This window comes from Impatiens glandulifera, chromosome 2 (assembly GCF_907164915.1).
Source record: "Impatiens glandulifera chromosome 2, dImpGla2.1, whole genome shotgun sequence".
NCBI classification, from domain to species: Eukaryota; Viridiplantae; Streptophyta; class Magnoliopsida; order Ericales; family Balsaminaceae; genus Impatiens; species Impatiens glandulifera.
The window spans coordinates 54750985-54772598 of NC_061863.1; the positions used below are offsets into that span (position 1 = coordinate 54750985).

A 21614-nucleotide genomic window follows, 5' to 3' on the forward strand; every position below is an offset into this window, starting at 1 on the left:
TAGTTCGAGTTGAGTTTATAAATTGGGTCAAACGGATCAGGTTCATGTCAAACACAAATAAACAAGTCAAGTTTAGGTTAGAAATTTTTTACCCGAATTATTAAACATGTCAGATTTAAGTTAGAGATTTTTGACCCGAATTATTAAACATGTCAGGTTTAGGTTAGAATCGTTGAACCCATTAACCTGTCAACCCCCGAACCTGCCAACCTAAAATTTACCTAAATTGCCACATCTAAATTAACGTAAACTTGAGTTAATATTTGTATTGTCTAGTTAGATATAGTGAAAAAGTATAAGGATTAAAAATTTAAAATGATATAGTAGTGGTTGATAATTAAGGTAGGATGTGTTTGTGTATTCAATTAGAAGACAACGTGCTTGCAAGCAAGGGAATTAAATTATATTAATTTTGTGAATATACCTTATTTGATGTAGCATGTACTGTAGGGTTATTGAAAATATTATGAAATTCTAATTATGTTTATATAAAAAGAGGTTTAATATAGTTTTCTAATAAGTTAGGTTCTATTAATTATGTATTCATTCCGCATATGCCTAGCTAATATTCTCATTTCCCTGTTATACTCACATTATTTATTTCAAATTATTTTATTTCTCTCTAAATTTATAAATTATTTAATTATATATATATAATTAAAATTAAATCGTAAAAAAATAAATAATTTAAACAAAACTAAAATTCAATTAAATAAAATATATTTATTAGTGTGGTTCTAATATATATTTGGGTTCTCAAAATGAAAGTTGGTGGAATACAGAAAAAAAAAAGAAAAAAACAAAAGATATACAAGACGTAATTCACTGTGTCTATAATATTGTTGTAATTAATATTTAATGTCTAATAATGCATTTTATTGGTTATGTAATGCATTTTTTTTATTTATTTTTATTGTATTTAATTTTAATATTAATGTTTATATAATATATGTTTTTTAATGTATAGAATTTAAGTTAAGTTAATTTTATTTATATGTTTAATTTTAATTATAATTATAATTATATATACATATTATATTTATAAAATTAAATATTTGTGAATTTGATGAAAAAATGTGGATAGTTTGCAATGAGAAGTGGGTATAATGAAAATATGAAAATAAATATTAGGTATAATCGGAATGAGTCCATATTTTGTGTAATTTGAATTTACTAAAGTACTTGTGGTTTGTAAGAATTTTTAAGAGTTTCACTCCTTTCATTTAAGAGTTTGTTATGTTATTCATGACACTTACTTAGAAGAACGTGTGACACAAGACACCGTGAAGATACCAAAGGGAATAATGATTGGCACCATGTTCATGTGGCCGTTTCATGCAAGATGAGTGAGTTGCTTGCATGCACTAAGAAGGACAACTCGCGATCATTTACCCGTGGTCTCATGTTGTTGAGTTGCTCCACAGGAACTTTCTATTTAGAATACTAATAAAAATCATCCCCTCTTCGATTCTAACGAAAAAATGAGGTGAATATTTCTATGCCTCTGTGAGGTTTTGGATTCGAGTCTGTTAGGCAACGAGTTCCGTTTGTCTGATTAATTGGTTAAGTACGCTTGCAGACTTTTTTGCTTATCCCGAGAAAATTAGTCGCATTTCGAAATAGAATCGGAACTCAATGTTTAAAAAAAATATCTAAACACATGTTAGGCATGCTTGTAAATCAAGCTACCTAAAAGAGAGTAAAACTTAATTAGATTACATTTTCTTTGAGTTTCTAAGGTGATTCTTTTAATTTTTATTTGGTGTTTTTGTTACTTGTTGTTATTGATTTGCCCAATTTTGTGAGTTGTCATGTCTAATTGTATCAAGAATATAAGTTAAGGGACTACATTAAATATTAGTGGATAGTTGCACTCCAAAAAGATGTTTTAAATTAATTTTATAAAGTTTTTTAATTTTTTACATTCGCCTAAGTCGGACCTGACAAATTTATTATTTTAGATAATTTATTAATTTACCGAATATTAATTTAAAGAGTTTTTATGGTTGTAGTTAGGTAATTCTAAATTCTTAAATAAAAATACCAATAAAATATCGGATGTTATTATTTTTAAGTGAATGAAACAAATTTGTTTAAGAGCTTTCAACTTACAGAATACAAATAATTCTTTCATATAATGGGTATATATGAAATCACTGACAAGTCCATCAATGAATATTATTGTCGTGAATGAATTTTCTGAGAGGTCCCATATCACACGTGCACTTGTGGTTGATGTCGTTTTGATTCATTCGATGAGTTTTAGTTTTTTATTTTATTTTTTCTTATTTTATGAATGAAAACAATTTGCAATAAATCAAACGATCGATGTCGGCACATTTGCCAACTATATATATATATAGCATTATAAGATGACCCATCTTTATCCATGTCTATTTTTAACTTTTTTTTCCTACAAAACATATGAATTGCAAGTTTGAAAACGATACATCGGGCATTTTCTAAAAATTATATTTTATCTATAATGAAAAATTGTATAAAACAAAACTTTTTTAAACCCTGATTTTCTTAGATTATTTAATAATAAAAAAATATATCACATCAGTACAGGGTGGAGTCAGGATTTGAAATCCACTCGGGCTAATATTTTTATACAAAATCTATCCGGGCTAACTTGATAATAATATAAGTTTTAATATGAATGTTATTCTTTAACGACGGGGAACTCATCAATAACGACGGGAAAACACCGTCGTTATTGTCAAAAACATACAATGTATTTTAGACTACCCGGGCTACAGCCCAGGTATCTTTGTACATGGATCCGCCCCTGCATCAGTACATATTCAAATAACTCAATTTATCAATTAAACTAGATATCTTTTATTTTATTTTTTAATAAATTCATATATAAAAAAATAATTTAATAAGAAAATAATTTCATTCCAAGTAAAAAGAATAAAACAACACCTATCAATTAGGTGAAAAAATGTTGATAATTAACCCTAAAGTGAATTTGAAACAATCATTATCCAACGAGAAGTAACTATGTTTGAAAAAAACGGAAACTAATTGGATTGAAACAAAACAGTAAACACAATAACGATAGCGATGAAAGAAAGTTCAACTAATTACAATCAAATCCATAATTCAATCGTGTAAGGTAAAAATATCATAGAACCGAAAAAGTTAATTTTAAGTCTAACCCAAAATAACTAATATTATGTTTTAGTAATTCAACATAAATAATTTATTTTTATTAAACAATATTTTAAATTTATAACTCAATGTTTTTTTCAATAACCCAAGATCAACAAAACCTCTAATGTAAAAGTGAGGAAAAAATTGTAAATTTTCTTTAATAGTAATTATAACTAGTGTACTGCATAAATTAGGCTATATATGTTTCATAAGCGGTTTCTTTGGCTATATCACTCTCTCTCTCTTTCAACTTTAATTCCCATTTCTCTCCACTTGAAAGAATTTTTTAAAAAATGATTGTGAAGAATTAATATTGAAGATGACCGAAGCCAATAAATTAATTAGACAAAGTTCCATTACCAAAATGATTTTTTTTATGATGTGTACCTTAAAAAATTTCATATTAAAAGGTGTCATTAATGTTTGAATAAGTTGGAAACAAATCTTTTTTATTTAATACATTATTTAAAATGACAGGCATAAATTAAGAAATAAGATAGTTAAAAACTCCAAAATCATGTTAAATGAAAAAAAATCAAGTTTTTTTTTCTTTTTAGTTTAAGTTATTTAAAAAAATAATGACAATGATTTTAAGGATATGTGATTTTTTTATAAATAAAATCTTAAAAGAATATTAATACATAGTGATAAAATAAAATTTATTTTTTTAAATAAATATTATTTTAATATTTTAATTAGTAAATTAATTTGTGTTATTTAAAGAGTTCAAAAAACAAAATCTTGATTGGAGAGACATCAAACACTTTTTTTGGTTTTATCGATGTCAAGGAATTAGTTGAATGATCTTTATATATATATATATATATTTTTTAATGTAATGGTAACATCAATTTTCATTTTCAAGAGCTTTATAGTTGTGTTTTCCTCCTAACATGCCAACAAAGATTTTATGTTCGATTTTAACTATAAAAAAAGCTCTGAATTAAGCAGAAATCAAATTTAAGCAAAACTCAAGTAAAATGAAAACCACATCAATCAATCAGACACGTCATGACATCAGTTAACCTGAATTAGTGTAACCGCAAATTTGCAAGACAGGTTTTACAACAAAAGTAAAAACCGAAAAACCTGACAGGGAGATTACAAGTGAAAAAAACAGTTGACAAAAATAATTACAGAGAAAGAAAAAAAATGGATGATAAAATTGTCTCTAAGGGTTAAAAATGAAATTACCACATTTGCATTTCCAACAAATTGGTTTATAATTAGTGATTCCATCGTGGTTATAAGTTGGGAGAGAAACATGTAAGGATGATTGGTGAAGATGGGTTTTGTTGTTTGTTGTGTGACCTCTGAGCTGAAGCAGAGGAGCAATGGGGACTTGAACCGGTTGACAAGGCCCACATGAACCACAACTTCTCTCGCACTTTGGTGGTCTTGATCCAACCATTCTCCTACTACCCATCATCATCATCTTCTCCTCTTCTTCTTGAGAATGAGAAGATGGTTCAACAAGATCAGTAGTTTTGGACAACAATATTACTCTGCCTGGATAAACAGAACAATAATAGATCAATTGAGGTTCTTGCCTTAATGAAAAAACATGGAATTTGAGATGAATTAAGTTGAACAAGCTAGCTAGCTAACCTTGGGCTTTGAATCTGAAAATGTATACAAGGAGGAGCATGACAATCAGAAGATGATGATGTTTGTTGATGAAGAAGAAGGCCATTTTTACCTTTTTCTAGGCTTAATTTCTGAACAAGAAAGACTTTGAAATGAAATCTAATGAAATGAAATGAAATTCTCAGTGCAAAATGAACAGACTTATAGAGAGAAAGAGAGTATGGTGATGATGATGAAATGGAGGGAGGTATGGGTGTGTGCAGTCACAGATTCTCAGCAGAACTTTACTGTTTGTATACATACAACATGACAGCTAACGTATTTAAACATATACTACCCGCAATCAGAATATTACGGTCCCGTTTGGATTCTTATTTTCTTCCATGTTTGCCTGTATCCACTGAGACAATGTCATTTACGAAGAGAAAAAATTAACAAATGAGGATGATAATGCTTCACTTTAAAGTATATAATATAGTAGAGAGGTTTTCATGTGGCTAGCTTATAAGAGCATCCCCATCCTTGTACCCGTACATAGGTACAAATATGTGCCACATCAGCAGCCACATCACAAATAAATTATACCTCTCAATTTATACCTCTATTCCCCAACCATCTCAAGTACAATTGTGGTCCCACCATCCACATCATCTAATTCATACAATATTTTTTAATTCAATAATTTAAGTAATCTTGTTTTATTTTTTATTATATTAATTTGTTTAAATTAATAAAACTAATATTTATAAATTATATTAAAAAATTAAAAAAAAAAATCAATAATTTTTAAAAATAATTTAAAAAATTATCATCACAATAATACTTGAAAAAAATAGACTATAAATCATATTTTGTTAAATAAAAAATTAAATAAAACGGTTTATTTTTTAAAATTTTTAAATGTTTATTTTTTTTATAAAAAAGTGGGAGTGGGGACCACTTTTTTTGACTTTTTCTCATTTGTACCCAGTAGCAAAACTTTGCTACTTAATTTTCTCTCTCCTTATTTGTACCCATCTCCCCATTAGTGTACCCAGGTACAAATTTTGTCCACATCAGATTTGTACCTACCGATGGGGATGCTCTAAGAGTATCTAAGATCTATGTATTTTATCTAACAAATAAATATTTTTAAATTTATTAATATATATAATTTTTTTTAACATTATTTTATCTAAATTAATATTCTAATTAAATAATTTTTTTTTTCAAACTCAGAATCCCTAAGTTGAGCTACATTTAAAAGCACTTAATAATAGTTATGGTTTTAACATCATCAAACAAGACCCTAGTGTTTGCGAATAAATGAAACTCATTATTTCTTTAAAATTTTTTATTTAAAATCCTTTTTCATTCAAAATGAAAGGTAATATTCCTCTTCTTTTGAAGTTATTTAAATAGGGTAATTTTAATGGAATTTAGATTTGGTTTGATAAAAAAAAAAAAAATTAAAATGTAATAATAAAATAATTTTTATTTTATTTTTAACGAGGAACATGGATGTTTTCAAACTCTGGCCCCAAAAAAGCAGTTTTGCTTTTCTAAGAGCTTGTTTGATTGTGTTTTTTTTAGAGTTTTCTTTGTAAATCTTAAATAATATATTATTTCTTTTCAATTATTATATTAACCATTTCAACAAGTAAACTATTTAAAATATTTCTTTATTAACTTTTTCTTTACAATTTTAAAATAGAAAATTTAAAAATATTTTAATAAAATAATATAAAAGACAGGTTATTGAATTAAGCAAAGATTTTCAACCATAACTCAGATTACGATGTACAATATTAAACAATAAAAAAAAACTGAATCAAAGTTAGCATTAATAAAGCAAATCAAAGAGTGTACGGCTGTGCAACTGTTTTACAAGAAGGCTTGATATTTATTAATAATGATGATTAAGTAAAAAAGGCATAATCGGAATTTGGAGGCTGAATCGAAAGATGGAAACTTAACGAAAACCCAGAAAAGGAGTCTCGTTTATTGTGCCAGAGAAAGAAAGAAAGAATTACAGCAGAGCCAGCCGAGTTAAAATAATAACAGTGATAGCAGAGGTAGGCAGAGAGTAAGGAAAGAAAGATTACAAGGAATAGAACAAAAGATAACCTGTAAAGTGAGTAAAATAATGACAGAGACAGAGAGAGATAGATAGATTAGCCCCCCACCCCACCCCATCCCATCCCACACACCGTGCGATTGTGCGATTGCAAAGAGAGAAAAAAGAGATTATTGAGTGTTGAATGCGACTTGAGGATCGATCACATTCATATTCTCATATTCACATGAATGAATAGAATAGAGATCATAGATGATCAAATGATATAAAGCTTCATTCTCCTTTCTCATCTCGCTTTCTACACGTCAAACCATCTTCACAAGTCACATTCTATCATTATAATAATCTTTACACTAACAAAACATCCCTCCCTCCCTCAAAAATGGTCCCCCACCGCCAGCCACCCAGCCCAGCCCAGCCCAGCCCAGCCATCCAAACCTAATTTTCAGGTGACTTTTCTTACTATTCAGAATAGATACAACACAAACTTCAAATATCTCTATAGAATATTTAATGACAAAGATGTGTCCTACAACAAATGGTATATATAATATGTAGCATCAAATATGGCCAATTCAACATTTCTACATCAACTCTTTTTTTCTTGTTCAAATTTTATAAGATGATAATGAGATTACCATCAAAAGATTCTCATGAATGATCAGAGGAATATTTTAAAATATCTCATTAATTAATTATAAGTTGCCCAATCATTTTCTCATTCCATTTCTTTTTATTATTCACAAAATCTATCCAAATTATTGGTCACTTACAAGTATATATAAATGAATGGACATAGTGAGTGCTTTGATCCTAAATAAATATAAATAAAGAATTAGTCACATTTATTGTTATGAAAGTATGTATATGATAAATCTGAGTGAAAAGAATTTTATATAAAAAATTTTAAAGATGTAAAAATTTTTTGAATTAATTTGCACACACATACGAAACCCTACGTTGTACGAGAAAAATATAAACAAATTTTTTATAAAATATTTAATTTAATAAAAGAGAATATATTTATATGAAGAGAAAATATATAATATATATATATATATATAATTAGAGAAAAAAATAGAAAAAATAAATTGAATATTATTAATTGTTTCATAGAAGTAAATTGTATAAAAATAAATAATAAACAAATAATATATAAATAATTATAGAAAAATTATGTAAGGAAAAATATATTTATATAAAATTAATTATGAAATATATACATGATGTGAGAAAAAAGAATGATTGATTAAAACTGAAAATAATAATAATACAATACAAACCAAAAGGCTTGATTTAATTTAAACTATTGAAAGCAAAATAAAAATTTAAGTTAACACAATATTAAACAAACATTCATAAAAAAAAAAAATGTATAACTCTAGTATAATTTAAGATATCCTATATTATAATAATAGTTAATAATGTATACTAATAAAAAAAACTTCCATAAAATGAAATTAAAAAATTGTAAAATAAAAAATAAAAACTAAATTTTTTGTCTTTTTCGTCCTATCTCCTCAACAACTTTGTCTGCTGCTCCTCCCTAATAAAATTTAATTAACATATAAAACACATTTCAAAACCTAAATAAGACATTAAAATAGATAATAAAAAAAACAATTTATTTGATCACAAAAAATTAAAAAAGTACCTCTTTAACAGCTTTGTTTGAAATTGATGCTCCTCCCTAATAAAATTTAATGAAATATATATAAACGTTTCAAATATCTAAATAAGACATTAAAATAAATTAAAAAAACAATTTATTTGATGAAAAAATTGAAAAAGTACCTCTTCAACAATTGATGCTCCTCCCTTAACAAAATTTAATTTAATATATAAAACACGTTTCAAAGTTGAGCATAAAGATATCCAAAATATGTTTACCTGTTGAGTAATGAGTGATTGACTTGGATCAAACACTTTTATAATTGTAAAATTGTGTGATTTTTTCTTGAGGTTGTAATCAGTAATTTTAACTTGGAACACAAGTTTTCGCGATGACATTGATGATAACGGCAATGGTAAATCTTTGTCACAACTCGGATGTAATTGTAACAAATCTGAAACAGTTATATTAACTAACTTATTGACAACTCTATCAAAAAGCACAAATAGTGCAGCTCCTGACTCGTCACCAACCTCAATCTCTAATTTATATCTAAAATGGATACAAAATAATTAATGAAAAAACAAAATAGATATAATCAAATATATGAATATAGTTTGTTAATGATCAAAGAGACAAAAATAAACGCCTTGGAGTAGGATTTTTTGTAACTTTAACACATGAGTTGCAAAAAAAAAAAAACAACGCCCTCGAGCGTTACTTTTCTGCGACAATCATCACAAGAGTAGTAAAACCAACCATTGTAGTTGCATACATTATTGATTGTCGCTTCAACGGTACGTATACATTCCTGTTAACCAATAAACCAGTAAGATAACTATAAAAATATTGAAATACCAATTTTACCAACCTTGCTTTCCTCATTTGACAATAAGTTGTATAATTCCTCAATTGTGTGTCGATCTTTCATCATCTCATCTTGTAAAGACATCGAACTTTCAACAATATCATCCAACAAACATACTTGAGATGGATGGACAGCAAATCTACAATTAGTTGAGTAAAGGTGGCACAAAAATAATAGTCATTAAAACAACAAATATTTAAACAAAGAGTATTGTTTAAAGAAAGACAATATCAACCTTTCTCGCATAGTCACCACCTCTCCACCTCTGGAATCATTAGATTTTGAAAAACTTGTGTGGCCGTTGTTGATGAAAGGACATGATGACCTATTGAAAGCACATAAAAATGGTTAACGCAAACATATTAAGACATAAGCATATTTTTTTTACAATTCATACCTTGGTATAACTTGACAAGTAAGTCGGTCACAACTATTACGATAGAATCTTGGTTGTTAGATCCCTCAACAAATTCAATTTTTTCGGCTATGTTTCCCCATAAAATTAGATTAATATCTTCTCCACTATAAAATAACACATAGAAAATGTAAAAATTAAAATATTTAATAGAGTAAAAAAGCAAAAGAACTCAATTAACTTATAGATTTATAAATGACCAACCTATCAAATTGAAGGTTTAAACCACGTTTTGCAACTGTGTTATATCCAGTTTTGCTAAAAGTCTTAGAGCCCAAACTGATAAGACGAGTTATAATAACTATAACATAAAAAAGGAAAATGTAAGTTAAAAAAAATGAATGAAAGACAATAGTTAATCAAAACACTACCTGTTGTTAGTTGTGAGCAATTTTCACTTCTAGAAATAACCTCCTTGTAATCAGAAAAATTAAATTTATATCTCGGAATATTTAGAATCTCAGAAACAGACTTCATGGTTGTCCCGTAGCTAAACAAAATTTTCAAAGAGTTTGGAACTGGTTTGTACTGAGCGTTTGACTTGACAACTCGAAAATTTTGAAATATGTACATGTTACCCTCCTTTAATAAGTTTCGATGTCTTGGAACAAATTGACGATCGATGCTGACGTGAATAACCGCACCCTATAAATTACATGTTAGTTTGCACTAACATACATTAATATATAACAAAATATTAAACACACTTACCTCCTTGTCTATTAATAAGAAATCAACAATTAGCAATTCATTATTTTTTTTTAGTATTTATTGCATCTCACATGTACCTAACTCTTGCAACTAAATGTTTGTAGTTGTCATCCGTAGTCAAATCTAGAATTCCAATGGAGGCTTGTGTGTCCATTTTCTGATATTTTGATATGAATTGACATTATAATAGTTAGTATAAAATATAAACATAAAAAAAAACTTAAAATAAAAAACTTTAAAAATATTTATATGTAAATATAGATTGAATAATAATAAAAAATTAAATAATATAATATATTAAATATGAGAATAAAGACAAATATTATAAAATAATGAGAAATAATAAATATAATATATTTAAAAAAAATTCTTTTATGATTAAAAATAAATATCATGTATTAGCTTTTAATAGATTCAGCATCTTCTGTAAAAAATAGTTATTTTTATGAAAATTTAATATATTATGCAAAACACTTTTTTATATAAAAACATTAAGAATATTTAAGTGAATAATTGGATTGTTATAATTAACCAAAGTATATGTGAAAAAATGACCAAATATTTAAAAATTAGGTGTTATGGACATAACAAACACATTTATTATAAAAAAAATATTTATATATCATATGTTAATAATAATAATAAATTATTAATATAATATGAATATATTAAAAATGAGAATAAAGATAAATATTGAAAAATAATGGGAAATAATAAATAATTAATTGAACGTTATAATAATAGTTCAAAAAAATTATTTATTTCTTTTGTGATTAAAAATAAATATTATTAAATACATTAAACTTTATCATGTGAAATTGTTTGGAATATAAAAAAAAAATCGTATACTCAAAAGATAGAGATCATCTTTTTTCAACTAATAAAACTATATGTATTTAAAAAAATTAAATATATTTAACCTAAAAAATTATTTTTATTTTATTAAATCATAAAATATAGTCATTACTCATACTTTGACTCAAGGATGAATATTATATTGGATAACTTCAACTAAAAGTAATTTTAAAAATATTTAGATTGAATAATAATAAAAAGATTATTAATATAATATAAATATATTAAATATGATAATCAAGACAAATATTATAAAATAATATGAATAATAAATTAAGTATATGTGAAAAAATGACAAAATATTTAAAAATTAAATGTTATGGAAATGACAAACACATTTATTATAAAAAAATATTTATATATCATATGTTAATAATAATAATAAATTATTAATATAATATGAATATATTAAAAATGAGAATAAAGATAAATATTGAAAAATAATGGGAAACAATAAATAATTAATTGAACGTTATAATAATAAAAAAATTGGAGAATAGAAAAAAAAATATTATGCTAAGAATAAAGAGATTACATGCATTTAAATTTTTTATTTTATTAATTAGTCATAAAATTTAATTATTACTTGTATTTTAACCAAGATCGAATTCAAAAGATAGGACGTTGTTGCAGCGACATGAAATGATCAAATTCCTGGAAAAATATATTGGGTTTATAAGCTTACAACAGATCAGGTGCATCATCTTGCTTGCACATTACAGCCAGTCCAAACTTCGGTCCATATCTTGGGTTTATAAGCTTTATTTGGTGAGAAATAGTCACAATAAAATCCATTGCAAGTGTTAATCTGCACATTATTAGACAAAGACAGATTCAACAGGGAGGAAAAATAAAAGCATTTAAGACAAGAAACTTACAACAGGATCAGGTGCATCATCTTGATTGCACATTACAGCCAGTCCAAGCTTCGGTCCATATCTTGGGTTTAAAAACTTTATTTGGTGAGAAATAGTCACAATAAAATCCATTGCAAGTGTTAATCTGCACATTATTAGACAAGCTTACTTGTCAAGTTATACTAAGGTATGAATTTTAAAAAAAGTATGCTTATGTCTTAATATGTTTGTGTTAACCATTTTTATGTGCTTTCAATAGGTCATCATGTCCTTTCTTCAACAACGGCCACACAAGTTTTTCAAAATCTAATGATTCCAGAGGTGGTGACTATGCGAGAGAGGTTGATATTGTCTTTCTTTAAACAATACTCTTTGTTTAAATATTTGTTGTTTTAATGACTATTATTTTGGGGCCACTTTTACTCAACTAATTGTAGATTTGTTGTCCATTCATCTCAAGTATGTTTGTTAGATGATACTGTTGAAAGTTCGATGTCTTTACAAGATGAGATGATGAAAGATCGACACACAATTGAGGAATTATACAACCTATTGTCAAGAAACTTACAATAGGATCAGGTGCATCATCTTGCTTGCACATTACCCAAGGCACGCCAGTCTCTAGCCCCACCGCCATCTCTGCTGCCCATTTCGTGTATTCTACACCAGGCGCCCCAATTTCATACTCCATGGGACCGTATTCATTTTCTATCTGTCATTAGACTCTTTTCAAATCAGCTGCAGTGCCTAGATCCCAATTGAAAGGAATTTATAATTAATCTTTATCTCAAAGGAGGAACCTGCGACAGAATTATAGGGCCCCCTTGTGACTCATAGAGCTCTCCATCTTTCATCATATCCACTATCTTCTTGGTGAATTTTTCCATTGCAGCCTTCATTCATTACATTTTCAGTGTCAATACCAAAACTCATATTAACATAGGAATTGTGGAAATTACATTCATTGATGGAGAAACACCTTGAAAGGCTCATTATCTGTTCGAAAGCTGATGCCAGGAAACAGGAAAACCTCTGGGGGAGAAGAAGAATAATGTTGAATGTCTTCACAGAGAGAAAAAAAGAAAAAAAAGGAAAAGAAGCAGATGAAGATCATAGATACAAGTGTTTTACCTGACGAAGAAGCCACATCCATGATATAGAGATCAAGAATCTACAGATTCATGTAGATCTATAAATGAATTTGGTACTAAATATCCAAATTCAATACCATGTCTTATCATAACAGCTAGATGCATTTCCAATTACACCATTTGAAGCGTGAATTTGGCAGAGTAAGAAAGAAAAAAAAGATTCAAACTTAAAATGATACTAGACATCCTTTGAAGCGTGAAAAATAGCTTACATCAATTGGCTAATGGGTTGTTGAGTTATATTAGTTATTTTTCTTCGCCTTACATTCTCAAGGTGTGTCAGTTGCACATTAACTCATCGCAAGGCCTTCTTAACCTAGAAATAAACATCAAGTTAGATCATCAAATGTAAGTTTCGGTTCAGGTCAGTTTGACACCTAATCATACATTTCTTATCAAATGTAGAAGAAAGCTGTAAATTACCTTTATGCGGTCTTGGTCAGATAAAGACCTAAGTAGATCTCTAATATGGAAATTTTTTTGAATAAAATCTGTCACTGGAATGGGATCAAAAAATGTTCTTGCAGACATATCTACAAAATAAAAATTATATGTTGATTTCAATTCAATATACAACCATACAATTTCATGCATAATACTATAAAAGTCTATCCTCACATATTTTTTACAAAACCTTAATCAAGAATATCAATTGAATCTCCAACTAAGTGTGCCCTATTTATATCTTAACTAATAACTCGAGGACTACTTTGCCTATTCTATCTTCAAGAACATTTCCCCTTTACTATACCTAACCCTAAGACATGTTTGTTGCATTCATTTGGCCAAGATGATACCATGCTCAGATTGAGAGGCCACATAATCTTGATTAAGTGTAGTGCTTCATTCAACTAAATGTTTATCGCAAACTCAAGAATTCAATAAATGAACTGATCCTATTAGACAACAGAGAAGTACACATACATACTTCCACCATTTGGTTATGCTCAAGCTAACCAACATACAATTTCTTCCATAGGTAGAAACTCAAATAATAAGTTTTGGAGTGTCAGACTAGTTCTCTTTGATTAAAAAAGAAACTCAAATAATTATTTTTCAGGAAATCCTCTAGGAAAAATGAAAAAGACAACCCAAATAAAGAACTTTGAAGAACAAAAAGTCAAAATAAAGCATGTAAGAACAAAATGAGGAACTCATAGCCTAATATAAGACTTCTTAAGTAATTAAATGTGAATTGCATTTTAAGTATTAAATGTGAATTGCTTCTTAAGTATTAAATGTGAATTGCTTCTTAAGGATTGCGCTCTGTGAAGTGCCAATCTCCAGAAGTGTTTTATAAAAAAATGTTTAAAACTATATTTACATTCTATTTGATGACTCAATGTTTGAAAAACAAAAATTATTATGGAGTAGGGAAGTGTTACGATGGAGAAGAATTAGGGCTAATGTCCTTGGTTTGAGTAGCTGTTAGTGGCGATTACAGATAGAATAGTATAAAGATTAGTTGTTGTTATGAAATGAATTGGTAGAAAACTCTTGTAGTGTTTCCTTCCTCTCCCGATAATAATTCTCAAATGCTCCTAGATTGTTAAGAGTTCTTATCTTCCTCCTTCATTCTCATTCTAATTCTATTGTTCAACATTCAATTCAAGGTAATCTTCCCGTCGTTCTCATTCTAGTTCTATTGTTCATCATTCAATTCAAGGTATTATTTGGAAATTGAGCTAGGTTAACTGTCAATTTCTAATTAACAGTATTTTAGAAAGTTCAGAGAGACTTAACAAAGCTAAAAAACACAGAACCAGATAGGGTCAGTTTTTAAGAACCATTTAACAAAAACTAATACTAAGTAGTTTTTCACCAAGAAGCAATGCATATTATTGAAAAACAACCATATTAAACAGATAACTCACCTCAGATATTGCTTGGGTACATGTAAACCCTCACTCTATCCCCTAATAATAGAAAGAATACAAATCAGTAAACCATAACGATACCATTACAATATGATCTAAAAGATACGAAATTGTAATTACCATAGATTTGGGAGGAAGGTTAGACTTGAACTTAGCTCGAACAACTCCACTGTTACCATGAGGACGTGAGACCTTCCCCCAAATACAACGGTAGTGTGATCCGTTCTTCTTCACCTTGGCCTTGTATATATAGGCAATGTGTTTCCCTTGGTACCATGTAACTTCCTCTTCTGTGTTAACTCCCTCGATCTGTAACAATGAAGTGCTCGGATACTGATTTGACTTCGATCTAAAACCAATAAATACAACAGTCATGAATACATTCAACTTAAGGATATTACGATTTCTAAAATAGAGAGGATAATCAGTCGTACCTTTTGTATCCTAAAATCGTGCCTCGCACATAAACCCTAAAACAAAATCAGGGCGAGGAAATCCACATCTTAAACACAGACAGAGAAATGGAAATGACAAGAGATTTCTACCTGATAGTTTCTCCTTGACGCCCCTTCACCATGGCAGTCGCAATCCGTTAGGTAAAACAGGCGGTGTTCGGGGATATCGTTTAACAATCGATCAGATCGAATGGAAAATCAGTGACCGACGAAGAAGCAGAACTCACCTGGTTGTAATAGAACAGATATTACTTCATTGCATGATGAAGAGTCGCAATCCGTCAGGTAAAACAGGCGGTGTTCGGGGATATCGTTTAACAATCGATCAGATCGAAAGGAAAATCAGTGACCGACGAAGAAGCAGAACTCAACTGGTTGTAATAGAACAGAGATTACTCCATTGCATGATGAAGAGTCGCAATCCATCAGGTAAAACATGCGGTGTTCGGGGATATCGTTTAACAATCGATCAGATCGAAAGGAAAATCAGTGACCGACGAAAAAGCAGAACTCACCTGGTTGTAATAGAACAGAGATTACTTCATTGCATGATGAAGAGTCGCAATCCGTCAGGTAAAATAGGCGGTGTTCGGGGATATCGTTTAACAATCGATCAGATCGAAAGGAAAATCAATGACCGACGAAGAAGCAGAACTCACCTGGTTGTAATAGAACAGAGATTACTTCATTGCATGATGAAGAGTCGCCATCCGTCAGGTAAAACAGGCGGTGTTCGGGGATATCGTTTAACAATCGATCAGATCGAAAGGAAAATCAGTGACCGACGAAGAAGCAGAACTCACCTGGTTGTAATAGAACAGAGATTACTTCATTGCATGATGAAGAGTCGCAATCCGTCAGGTAAAACAGGCAGTGTTCGGGGATATCGTTTAACAATCGATCAGATCGAAAGGAAAATCAGTGACCGACGAAGAAGTAGAACTCACCTGGTTGTAATAGAACAGAGATTACTTCATTGCATGATGAAGAGTCGCAATCCGTCAGGTAAAACAGGCGGTGTTCAGTGATATCGTTTAACAATCGATCAGATCGAAAGAAAAATCAGTGACCGACGAAGAAGCAGAACTCACCTGGTTGTAATAGAACAGAGATTACTTCATTGCATGATGAAGAGTCGCAATCTGTCAGGTAAAACAGGCGATGTTCGGGGATATCGTTTAACAATCGATCAGATCGAAAGGAAAAATCAGTGACCGACGAAAAAGAAAAACTCACCTGGTTGTAATAGAACATAGATTACTTCATTGCATGATGAAGAGTCGCAATCCGTCAGGTAAAACAGGCGGTGTTCGGGGATATCGTTTAACAATCGATCAAATTGAAAGGAAAATCAGTGACCGACGAAGAAGCAGAACTCACCTGGTTGTAATAGAACAGAGATTACTTCATTGCATGATGAAGAGTCGCAATCCGTTAGGTAAAACAGGCGGTGTTTAGGGATATCGTTTAACAATCGATCAGATCGAAAGGAAAATCAGTGACCGACGAAAAAGAAAAACTCACCTGGTTGTAATAGAACAGAGATTACTTCATTGCATGATGAAGAGTCGTAATCCGTCAGGTAAAATAGGCGGTGTTCGGGGATATCGTTTAACAATCGATCAAATCGAAAGGAAAATCAGTGACCGACGAAGAAGCAAAACTCACCTGGTTGTAATAGAACAGAGATTATTTCATTGCATGATGAAGAGTCGCAATCCGTCAGGTAAAATAGGCGGTGTTCGGGGATATCGTTTAACAATCGATCAGATCGAAAGGAAAATCAGTGACTGACGAAGAAGCAGAACTCACCTGGTTGTAATAGAACAGAGATTACTTTATTGCATGATGAAGAGTCGCAATCCGTCAGGTAAAATAGGCGGTGTTCGGGGATATCGTTTAACAATCGATTAGATCGAAAGGAAAATCAGTGACCGACGAAAAAGCATAACTCACCTGGTTGTACTAGAACAGAAATTACTTCATTGCATGATGAAGAGTCGCAATCTGTCAGGTAAAACAGGCGGTGTTCGGGGATATCGTTTAACAATCGATCAGATCGAAAGGAAAATCGGTGACCGACGAAGAAACAGAACTCACCTGGCTGTAATAGAACAGAGATTACCATTGAATGATGAAGAGTCGCAATCCGTCAGTTAAAACAGGCGGTGTTCGGGGATATCGTTTAACAATCGATCAGATCGAAAGGAAAATCAGTGACCGACGAAGAAGCAGAACTCACCTGGTTGTAATAGAACAGAGATTACTTCATTGCATGATGAAGAGTTGCAATCCGTCAGGTAAAATAGGCGGTGTTCGGGGATATCGTTTAACAATCGATCAGATCGAAAGGAAAATCAGTGACCGACGAAGAAGTAGAACTCACCTGGTTGTAATAGAACAGAGATTACTTCATTGCATGATGAAGAGTCGCAATCCGTCAGGTAAAACAGGTGGTGTTCGGGGATATCGTTTAACAATCGATCAGATCGAAAGGAAAATCAGTGACCGACGAAGAAGCAGAACTCACCTGGTTGTAATAGAACAGAGATTACTTCATTGCATGATGAAGAGTCGCAATCCGTCAGGTAAAATAGGCGGTGTTCGGGGATATCGTTTAACAATCGATCAGATCGAAAGGAAAATCAGTGACCGACGAAGAAGCAGAACTCACCTGGTTGTAATAGAACAGAGATTACTTCATTGCATGATGAAGAGTCGCAATCCGTCAGGTAAAACAGGTGGTGTTCGGGGATATCGTTTAACAATCGATCAGATCGAAAGGAAAATCAGTGACCGACGAAGAAGTAGAACTCACCTGGTTGTAATAGAACAGAGATTACTTCATTGCATGATGAAGAGTCGCAATCCGTCAGGTAAAACAGGCGGTGTTCGGGGATATCGTTTAACACTCGATCAGATCGAAAGGAAAATCAGTGACCCGCGAAGAAGCAGAACTCACCTGGTTGTAATAGAACAGAGATTACTTCATTGCGAGCATCTGTCATGGCCGAGCTTGCTCTGATATCTTTTTGTAAACAGTAAACGGAAATTTTGAAAGGTCGCAGAGAGAGAATATGTTAATGGCTAGGTTAAAAGGTGGGAGCAAGATCCTATATTTCTACCCGTTTCTTTCTTTTAGAGTTTCTACCCATTCATTTAGGTGAGCGCGTGATGTTCACCCTAAAATAAAATAATTAAGCATCCTTATATATATATATATATTATTGGAGACCTATATTCAATGCCTAACTGTTCATAAGGAATGCTGACTTTTTACGAACAAGCGAGTTCGTATAGTCCAATTGGTGGACAAACAACTTCAGGTGAGTTTTGGGGATAAAATTACATTGAACATTGTGAGAGGAATGGGGAGATCAGTCAAAGGGTCACAACGACCATCAGTTTTCAATCAACTTTCTCAACACCCTCATGCGTCCGGGTGTAAGGAGGTTGGTTCTAGAAAAGGGTCAATTCTCGACTAGACTACGTTTCCACAACCAAAGGAGAGATGACTCTAGTTGGAACACAACTTAGACATTAAACTCCGCCTAAAGTGGTGCAATCGATACCTCATGTGCCCGAAGCTCGGACATTTGCAGGTGTGGTAGGCATCGAGGGCAAACTGTTTGAGTAGACTAAACAAAGATGATTCATATCAGACCCAAATCTTTTGAACTTTCAAAAGGCACGCTCCTGAATTGTAGCTATCTAAAAAATAAAGAACGAAAAAAAGCGATGTAGGTAGACTTGATCCAATTAAAGATATTAAGGGAGTTTCGGGCCCGGACCTAATCAAGACGAGTCTTATGGTATCTCTTTAATTCTCGAGGAGGATATATTGCTATATGGAATAAATTTAAAACAACATTTATCATGACAATCGATAAATATATTAAATTGTTAGCTAGTCAAGTAAGGAACTCGACGACTCGATGATGCTCGATCAATTAATATTAAGAATCCACAAATTATCGTGCCTAAATATATCCAAATATCCACGTAGATAGAGATGATACATGGATTCGATCGATTGTTTGTAATGCCAACGAATATGTGAAACCATGATTTTCTTAGTCATGTCGGACCATCAATAATGATTTTAGGAGATTTATTGAGCTCCATGAAAAAACTCAAGAAACTAATTGAGTTATAATAAAAGTGCATCACTCTGATTCAAATATTCGTTACCAGAATCCATCAGAGTTGATAACGATATACAAAAAATTATTCGTTGTGTTAAAAAACATATTCGTTCTAGCAATAACAATATAAAAATAAAAATTAATTATCCATCAATGTTGATTCACATTATTGTTACAAACCAAAAAAAAAACTTAGTTTTATATTAAAAAAAAAACTCAAAACTCAAATATTAGCTTAAAAAGGCTAAGAACCCAATTTTAACCTTGGGAATTTTGGTTGTAACTGACCGTTCGTTCTAGTTTGGTGGGTTTTATGGATTCTTGGCAATAATTTCAGGATAATTTTTAAATTCAAAAATAATAAAATTATTGGAGAAATATCAATTTTATGCACAAAGTGAGAGTGATCGATAAATTTGTATATTAAATTGCAAAATTTTATATATGTATATATAAAGTTAACGGTGACAACTTTTGACAACTGTATAATAATAATTAATTTTTAATCCACGACATTTTTTCATGTATTAAATATATATGTTTTTAATACATATCGGTATGCAGTGACTGAACTCTGAGTCGGAACAGGAGGAGAATTAGATTTGACTCTGGGTAATGAATGATGAACATGTATACATGAGTTGGATTAAAAAATTATATATTTAATATCAGATATCTGAAGTGGATTAATATTTTTTAATAATTATATAATTATTAAACAAAAAATAACAAAGTTTGTCTGAATTTATCACATTTGTTCAGGTTTATATACAAATAAAGTTTTATAATTTAATAAATAAATTTGAATCTAATACATTTATCCCATAAAACAATATAAAGAAGCGCCCATTTTTTTTTTTAAGGAAGCGTTTTCGCATCTGGTCCAAATTCCAGAAGCCTTCACATCCAAACAGATTTTAATCCATCAACAATTTTATTTTTTCAAAGTTCGAAATGGGCCCAATTTAAATGCATTATATATAATGGGCCCAATTTAAATGCATTATATATATATATATATACGAGAAATGATAGCGACTGGGATAGCGATGGTATACGTGGGCCGACAGGTGGAATTAATAAATAAATAAAAATATAATAATAATTAAAACACATTTGTAGAATATTCTCTCTCCTCTTATTAAATAATTTATCTCTCTATCTCTACAAATTAATTTATTTCATTTATCCATATTCTCACGATTATTATTTTACTCATTTATTTGATATTTATTATTTAACGGTTAAAATAACTCAATAATTTACAACAAACTCTCACATTAAATATTTTAATAATATATTTAAATAAATTCTAAACCCTAAACCTTAAACCCTAAACTCTAAATCTTAAACCCTGAACTCTAACCCTAAATCATAAATACTAAATTTTAAATCCTAAATCCTAATAAATATCTGATTAGTTGAATTATGAATTTATCTTTTTTATTTTTATTTTATTTTTATGATTTTTCAATTCATTTATTTATTAAATATTTTTTATTTATTTTTTATGACCTCTTTTTTCTTTTTTTTTATTATTTTATAGGATAGAAATTATTTAATAAGAAGAAAGAGAAAATAATTAATAATAGAAGAGAGAAAATAATTAATAATATGACAGAGAATATTCTACCTGTCAACCCACGTACCACCACGTAGGCATCGCTCTCTCAGTCAAATCGCGCTCTCTATCATTTTTCTATATCTATATATATATATATATATATATATATATATATATATATATATATATATATATATATATATATATATATATATATAAAAAGAGATAATAAATAAATCTCAATGTTTATATTTAATTTTCTTTGTTAATTTCTTATTGTAATTTAACATATGTATAGT

General features: G+C 29.8%; 2 protein-coding genes across 2 annotated transcripts; both read right to left on the reverse strand.

The window, feature by feature from the left end:
• Window positions 1-4173: 4173 nt before the first annotated feature.
• Window positions 4174-5006, reverse strand: LOC124928070 (EPIDERMAL PATTERNING FACTOR-like protein 2). The gene is made up of 2 exons (XM_047468601.1): window positions 4771-5006; window positions 4174-4671 (listed from the first exon to the last, which is right to left on the reverse strand). The coding sequence occupies exons 1-2, from the start codon at window positions 4853-4855 to the stop codon at window positions 4334-4336; spliced, it is 423 nt and encodes a 140-aa protein (XP_047324557.1). The 5' UTR covers window positions 4856-5006; the 3' UTR covers window positions 4174-4333.
• Window positions 5007-15149: 10143 nt separating this feature from the next.
• Window positions 15150-15728, reverse strand: LOC124927842 (60S ribosomal protein L35a-3-like). The gene is made up of 4 exons (XM_047468326.1): window positions 15697-15728; window positions 15586-15621; window positions 15272-15500; window positions 15150-15191 (listed from the first exon to the last, which is right to left on the reverse strand). Exons 1-4 carry the CDS (start codon window positions 15726-15728, stop codon window positions 15150-15152), a joined length of 339 nt encoding a protein of 112 aa, XP_047324282.1.
• Window positions 15729-21614: the final 5886 nt, after the last annotated feature.